Source organism: Ceratosolen solmsi, unplaced genomic scaffold, assembly GCF_000503995.2.
Source record: "Ceratosolen solmsi marchali unplaced genomic scaffold, CerSol_1.0 scaffold43, whole genome shotgun sequence".
Taxonomy (NCBI): Eukaryota; Metazoa; Arthropoda; class Insecta; order Hymenoptera; family Agaonidae; genus Ceratosolen; species Ceratosolen solmsi.
The window spans coordinates 4,824,796-4,833,195 of NW_011948431.1; the positions used below are offsets into that span (position 1 = coordinate 4,824,796).

The 8,400-nt window shown below is 42.2% G+C and overlaps 1 protein-coding gene across 2 annotated transcripts in view; it reads left to right on the forward strand.

Annotated features, from left to right (window-relative positions):
* Nucleotides 1-8,400, forward strand: part of shakB (Innexin family member shaking B) — a 78,505-nt gene that overhangs the window by 56,823 nt on the left and 13,282 nt on the right. For both annotated transcript variants that reach the window (XR_912946.1, XM_011502104.1), the window contains exons 2-3: nt 1,672-1,891; nt 4,046-4,335. Coding sequence is in view for 1 of the 2 variants with exons in the window: in XM_011502104.1 (XP_011500406.1) it covers nt 1,672-1,891; nt 4,046-4,335 (510 nt within the window). In the remaining variant the exon portion in view is untranslated. The remainder of the gene's footprint in view (nt 1-1,671; nt 1,892-4,045; nt 4,336-8,400) is intronic.

Genomic DNA, 8,400 nt, shown 5'->3' on the forward strand with positions numbered 1-8,400 from the left:
CGTGCGTGCGTGCGTATGCGTGAGCGTGTAATGTTAGTATGATGTGTATACGTATGTGCGTGTTTATCTCTTTATCAAGCGCAGATTCTTTCGATTTGAATTATGTTAATAAATTGAATAAAGATAAGTCTTTTTGATTAGCATCTTAAATATTTTTGCATAGTACAGATGGTAATTTATTAGCCAATAAATTTTGCGCAGTTCAACATTTCCTAGTTAGAAGGCAATTTTCTTATTGTAATGAATACACACACCCGCGCAGACACACCCACACACGCCCACCCACGCACACACAATAATACACAAACGCACACAAACGCACACAAACATACAGAAACACACATATATCCTAAGCTTACAAGTGATTGTTGACTCGAGAACTTAGGTCCATTCAATTATTGTATATATTATCTTGGAAATAATATTTCGATATTAAATCATTTTTTTATCAATTAAATCAATTGTTATCAGAAAAATTTTCCATTTTTTCCCTATTTTTATTGCTTAAAATATGCTTTAGGAAAATTATCCATTATTTAAATTTGTACTCTCATATTAAAATGTTTATTATAAAAATATGCAATGAATGTAAAATCAATCTTACCGCATAAATATCTTCATATATGTTCAATAGTTTCATAAACAAGGGAGCGTGTAATCTGATTCTGAAAATATCTATCAACACTTAAAAATTGCCATTGCAGTGCACTTTAAGTATAATAATGCCAATGAGCGAAATAATTTAATCGACATTTTAAACATTTACAAAATACATTTATGTTTTTATCATTCGATCAATTCGATTGTGATTACCTTAATGATTAAAGTTATGCTATTCATACGTAAATGTGTTTTCGATAATAAAATCATACTAATAAAATAAAAAAGGTACGTTCAAATTAATAATTATAATGTCGAGGGCTGGTGTCTTTATTTCTCAGATTCCCTCTTCACGATCGTCCAATAAACTTTGCTTTTTTTTTTCTTTTTTTTTTATAACACTTGTTAGAATTTATAAAAAAAGAAAGAAAAATGGTCAGATTTTGAAGTTTTACTGTCTTTTAATAATATAACAAAAATATTTTGATACACCAATAATAAGAATATTCAATATACTTGTACAATCTTATTATATATATATATATATACATGTTAAGTGAAATTGTGAAAATTACATGATCCTGAGGATAATAGACGCTAATGTATAATTTATTCATACTAGAAAATATGCGATTATCCATACGCAATTAAGTACATCGGAAACTTAATTTAGAAATGCTTTATACTTACAAAGATTAATCATCGATACATTCTAATAATTACATAAGCATTGTAGCAATACATAATTTACTCTTTAAAGCAAAGTAGAAGATAAATGTTAGCTTCCTTTTCTCCTAATGTTGTACGAGAGTGAGATGCGGAGGAAAGTGCTCGTTTCGAGTATTCCGAGGCGAATGGGAATGGGCGCAAGCGGGGCCATCCCCGTCGTCGTCGCGTCTCAATCGTCGTCGTTCCAGAAATAAAAGGAGAGGAAAATGTACCCATTTGCAAAGCAATAGCGCGAGGACGGATGGGGATGTCGAGCTCCGAGCCTCACGCGCTCCTTTAATAACGAGGCTCCAAAACGCGGCCGACTCCCACCGAACTCAAGGCCAATCGTGTATGTTGCAGGCGATCCTGTTCTATACGCCGCGATGGCTGTGGAAGGGTTGGGAGGGTGGAAAGATTCACGCTCTCATGATGGACCTCGACATCGGACTCTGCTCCGAGGTGGAGAAGAAGCAGAAGAAGAAGATGCTGTTGGATTATCTCTGGGAGAATCTGCGCTTCCACAACTGGTGGGCGTACAGGTACTACCTCTGCGAGGTGCTCGCCCTCCTGAACGTCATCGGTGAGTCCCGCTCTCTCTCTCTCTCTCTCTCTCTCTCTCTCTCTCTCTACCATTTTTTTTTCAATCCGACAATTATCATAAATCTTGGCGGGAGCGACGCGAGGCTCAACTCGCAAAATTATCCTCCGCGATTTTCCCATACTCGTAAAAATGCGATTCTTGGCTCGTCTTACACGACGGCGCTTATCGACTCGAAAATCACCGGCTCGCGCTCCTCTGATAAAAAAAAAATGGGGGGAAAAAAGAAGATAAAAAAAATGAAAAAAAGAAGAAAGAAAATGAAAGAAAAAGAAAAAATCGAGGATGCAATTAAGCGTCTTTTTCGGCTCTTCGCGGGCTGCGGAGTCGCGCCAGGATTCTTTCACTTCGACTGTTTTGCTCTTTCGATTATAAATTCGCGCGTCCCGATGTGCCGAGTGCCAGTGAAAATTCACATTCACCTCGCGATATCGACAATTAACAAGGTGATTGCCATTGAAATTTTCGGTACACACATACGGACACTCGAGGATGACTCGATCGAGTATTTCCTGCTCTCCCAACCCATCCCCGATTATACCTCGCTGGATCATCGAATTTATTTTATAATTAGTAATAAGTGTCTCACTGATGCAAATTCATGATGAATTTTATAAAGCGCTACGGGGACTTTATAAGTAAGCAGTTTTTTTTTTTTTTTTTTTTTTTTTTTTTTTGAAGCTGTACGGGATTATGGAATTATAGCGTCGGCGGTCGGCTGAAAAAATTGACTATTTGCATTGCTGAACTGAATTTCATCAGCGCGTAAGTTACGTAAATTTTGTTTTGCATCCGCGACGCTTTTTACCCACCGACGCCCAGTGACGGAAGATTCCCTCTCGCCTCGATGACGCGAGCGGATGGATGACTCAATCGCGACGTCAAGTCGCTTTATAAAGCGGTTAATCGCGCGCGCATGCGCGACCATGCACGAACGAGGACGGTCGAGGGAGTAAATTTGACAATCGCACGGCTGGCCACTGTCCTCTCTCACTCTCTCTCTCTCTCTCTCTCTCTCTCTCTCTCTTCGCATGGGACGTAAATTAACGAGTGACATTTACTCCCCTTGTCGAACGTAGCCGCTCATTTGGAAAATCATGGATACGTCGTTATCGAAGGTCATCGACGGTAAATCCGTTGGTTGGTCATCGGCGCTCTAATCGAGCGCCCGGGCAAATGGTGCCGCTATCGATATTTCTGCCGAGTAAACGATTGGCCGATTATTATTTGATGCGAATATTAAAGTGCGAATTCGTGGTTAATTTATTCAATCAAAGTCTTTAAATGGGTGTTTCTCAGCTGTTGGAGCCATCTATCATGGCTACGGTGTAAGCAGCCTATGTTAATGCGATAAGCCGTGTATAGATGTGCGTTTAGTAATTTTATTCACATTCATAAATGTTTAACGATAATCATATAAAATGTAATACATTGTACCAGATCACTAACATAGGCTTTTTTGTCTTTTGGTTTTTTGTTTATGTTTCGTTTTTTATTGCCGTTTTTATAATAAAATTATTTTGCCAACGGAGTGGGAATAAGTTTGCAGGAACAATTTATATTCCGTTGAAATAACATTCATCATCTAGCGTAATCTAAAATCCCGGCAAAAGACAAAAAAGATGTTAACATTGATATATCTTTACGTGCGTTTAAATTATGGGATGGAAGTATATTAAGCAAGAACAAAGTAGCGAAACTTCATCGAGCTTTGATCAATGCGATATTAGTGCAGCGTGTATTAAACTACGCTTAATGTGGCGAATTATTGATTGAATTCCCTAATGAAATTCTAAAGCAATTCGATGGAGCATAATTTTCTCGTTAAATTATTAATTATAGTCTTGATGCGCGAGTCGCTAATCGCTCGAAATTCCCCATAATAAAATAAGAAACGACAAGCCAACGGGAAACGAGCCTTTAACAATACGCAGCTCAAGCCCAATAAAGGCATATTACACAATGCGAAACGTCAACACTTGTTATTTATTACCCTTGCCAATATATATATATATATATATATATATATATATATATATCATACTTACACCCAATACCAACGATATAAGCATAAAGATAAAAAAAGGATGAAAAAAAAAAAAAAAAATGGCGATGACCATAAGTCTGGACTTACAGGCCAAATGTTCCTGATGAATCGCTTCTTCGACGGTGCATTTCTGACCTTCGGCATCGATGTCCTGCGCTTCCTCGAGTCGGACCAGGAAGATCGCGTCGACCCCATGATTTACGTCTTCCCACGCATGACCAAGTGCACCTTCTACAAGTACGGCGTTAGCGGTGAGGTGGAGCGTCACGACGCCGTCTGCATACTGCCCCTCAACGTCGTCAACGAGAAGATCTACGTGTTTCTCTGGTTCTGGTTCCTCTTCCTCGGGGTGCTTAGCCTCCTGACCGTCATTTACAGGGTAAGACCGACGCATCGTTCTATCACTTCTAGCCACCTCCTAGGCATCCCTTACCCCTCCCGACCCACCTCTCACCGGCCCCAATCACGGGCCGCCTCTCTACCTTCGCTCTTATCCATTTATGTAGAATACAGTTGGGAGAAAAGAGAAAAGGGCCCGGCACTACTACTACCAAGTGAAATATATCTGTGGACTGTATCATTAGCGTTTAATCGTGGAATCGAGAACGGCATGTCATTTTTATATCCTTGGAGGAAAAAAATGTCGGCCTTTTAAGGGGCCAGGCGAACAATGTACCGTTAAAATCGCGAGCTTAGCAGCTTAGCAGAAGCAGCAGCAGCAGCAGCAGCAGCAGCAGCAGCAGCAGCAGCAGCAGCAGCAGCAGCAGCAGCAGCAGCAGCAGCAGCAGCAGCAGCAGCAGCAGCAGCAGCAGCAGCAGCAGCAGCAGCAGCAGCAGCAGCAGCAGCAGCAGCAGCAGCAGCAGCAGCAGCAGCAGCAGCAGCAGCAGCAGCAGCAGCAGCAGCAGCAGCAGCAGCAGCAGCAGCAGCAGCAGCAGCAGCAGCAGCAGCAGCAGCAGCAGCAGCAGCAGCAGCAGCAGCAGCAGCAGCAGCAGCAGCAGCAGCAGCAGCAGCAGCAGCAGCAGCAGCAGCAGCAGCAGCAGCAGCAGCAGCAGCAGCAGCAGCAGCAGCAGCAGCAGCAGCAGCAGCAGCAGCAGCAGCAGCAGCAGCAGCAGCAGCAGCAGCAGCAGCAGCAGCAGCAGCAGCAGCAGCAGCAGCAGCAGCAGCAGCAGCAGCAGCAGCAGCAGCAGCAGCAGCAGCAGCAGCAGCAGCAGCAGCAGCAGCAGCAGCAGCAGCAGCAGCAGCAGCAACACTAGCCACTATGTAGTTGTATTCGCTCTAATGTATTACGAGTTGAGCCGAGGAGGCTTAGAATTTAAACAAATTCAAACGTTGTATGTAGATGTGCAAGCAGCGTCCTAAGCGCATAATTTCAGGCATTTTTCCCGACTCGACTCGACCCAACTTCCTCGGATTTTCAATATTTTTTTTCTTTTTTTTCTTTACTCTCCCATAGTTTTCAGCTACGTTATATGTCGATAAATACATTCTATTTTTTAAAATTCGTGTAAAAATTCGGCAATAATAATCATTATATACCGTGGCCGACTAAATTGCTCGAATTTTTCATTTTCCATTCATCCGATAAGCATCCCTCGGCGTAATTTACGCAGCTGACCGTTTCATTACGGGAGCTATGACATATAACCAACTATAAAAGTCGCCGAGCGTTATTATTGAATGTTATTCAATAATAGTGGTGCAAGTCGCATAAAAACAATAGGCGCGTCAAACAATATCGATAATGGTGAATGGAGAAACTTTACTTTGCCGAAAGCGTCGATAAATTTTCGATCCGGCAACATCTCATTATTTCCCACACGACATTGTGAAGTTAATACAAGTCGATGGAGCCCATCAACAGTAAATTTAATATAATCGCTTTGAAATTTTAGACTTTGGTAAAATATTCGACGCGGAATGTCCATGCTGAGCAGAGCCACGTTACGTTACGGCGTATCGTAAAATAATATTAAATAATGTTTTAATTAAAAAATAATTCCGTAATGTGCGAGGAGGATGAAAATTTCTATTATGCTGACGGCGTTGGTGAGTGAAACGATTGCATAAACAAGATGCGACGCCAGTCTGGCTACAATCTGTCGCTGTAAATTATCAGCCGTTAAAAGGGATGAAAATCGGTTGTGGTGGTGGTGGTGGTGGTCGTGGTGGTGTTTGGGGGGGGGGGGCGGAGGCGGTCGAGTAGGTGAGTCTATCGAGCAAATACTTATGTAATCGCGCATATTGCGCTTTCGACCGTCAATATGGCTTTTGGCTCTTTATCTTTCTTGTTTTTTGTTGTTGTTGTTGTTTTTTTTTTTTTTTTTTTTTTTTTTTTTTTTTTTTTTTTTTAACATGCGGTCTATGTTTTTGGTTCTTGTCCGAGTACGTCGCGTGTGCATTAGAAAGACGCTGATATCGTTTAACCGATCGTTCTACCTGGTAGACACGCGCTATCAAGCCAATTTTGAGAGCCTCTTAGTTGACTGCGCTAAGGACTTTGCTTATTAAGTAGATTATGCTGCTTAAATAAGCTCGTTAGATAGGCTGGCTTATTTCAGCAAAATTCTCTTAAGCCTTAGCGACCTTCCACCTTATTTACGAGAATTCATTTTAATCCTTGCCGACGCGTTATAATAACAAATAAGACTGGGATACTATTATTATTATTACTATTACTATTATTACTATTATTATTATTATTATTATTATTATTATTATTATTGTTGTTGTTGCTGTTGTAATTGTTATTGTTATTGTTATTATTATTATTATCCTTTACCTCTCGTTCGTTTCCTTCTCTCGTCACATTTAAGCAGCGACCTCTTTGCTTATTAATATTTTATACGCTTACGTCTTATTAGGCCTTAGTAATGCACATTCACAAGCCAGCGGCTCGACTTCATTACGCAATACTTAGACTTTCTTGTTATATTGCTTATTGGATATTAGCATTGGGATCGTACTTACGCCGATAATGCCATAACCTGACAATAGATTATGAAATAACCAGTGGTTTATTATTGCCGCGTGTGCTCCATTTATAAAGTTATGAGAATGGTTAGAGGTATAATAAAGGAGAAAATTAACTCGAGCTCGGGACTGAAAATTTATTCTCGGCTAATCATGCCAATATCGCTTAACATATTTCTCTATAAAATTCCACGGTAGTTAAATAGGCTTACACATTCTTATAATAATACATTTTATATTTTCGTGCATTATAGAATACTCGACATTATTGTGCATTCGTGTTTGAATTAATTTCTCGGACTTTGAGAGGATATAACGATGTTAAGCTTGTAATAATCAATTTCCACGCACTATCTATATATAATGCCACGTATTCTCCATGTAACAAGGATTTTTCACCGAGCACTCGCGGCGATCGAGCGCACTCGGTGGCAGTAGGATCGGCGCGGTGGGGTGGGGGCGGCTACAGGAGCTGGGACGGGAAGGGCTCGAAGCTTCCTCGGCTCGCTCCCGTAACGCCAATAAGCGATTCAACGTCTCCCGACTCCCGACTCCCGACTCTCCCCACAAAGCTTCTAATAGCGGCCGGAATAAGCGACCCCCACAGAGACAATATCGACGTAAGTCACTCCGCGTCGATTCGCGCGTATCCTTCACGGCCAACGAGGAACATTCCGCGAGATGCCCGAAGCGTAAGCAAAGCGCGCCCCTTCCTCCGACTAGGCTTTTCAGATTAATCGGGCATATTAGCCACCCGGACGGTACGAGGCGTATCGTAGCCGAAGCTTTCGAAGAAATCGCCTCATTGTCCCGACGCATCGACGTGGAGAGTGGATACATCAAAAGGCTTCGCAGAAACTGCTGCATCATTAACAAGATAGCGAGGAGCATGGAAATACTCATAAAGGCCGCGGATCCAATCTGGATGCTATTGCGCGTGCCAGCTGAATGTCGACGGCATGAATAGGCCGACTGACGGTATTGCTTACAAACTCGTATCCTCAATAGAGTTGAGCTCGCGCACGTCCTACGAGGATACCTGGAAAACTCCCGGCCAGCTCGCCGTGGCAATGAAAGGCTTTTTACCCGAGCCCCTATCGGCCTACGGCCTCGTTCCGGCGTCCTCGCCGTGCGCGACGCGGACGGCGGTGGCCGGGGATCGGAGGAGGGAATTGTAACAACGCAGCGGATATTGTGGGTAGTTGTTAAGAGGATAGCGATGCTTTCGTTATCAAGCCTGGCCTGGTCTGGCCGCTTTGGCATAATAATTGCCATTAGTTTTTCGCGGGTCACAGGGATGGATCGCATAATCCTTGACGATCGATCTTAATAATTATGTATCGTAAGTATAATTGATTGAGTGTGTGTTTGGATGGGCGCCTTTGCGCATCTCCCTGTTAACGAGAGATTTTCAAAAGCTTTTCCGACGCTTGTCATTAAGGCCTTGCTTGCAACTTCATCGGGCCCCCTCGAC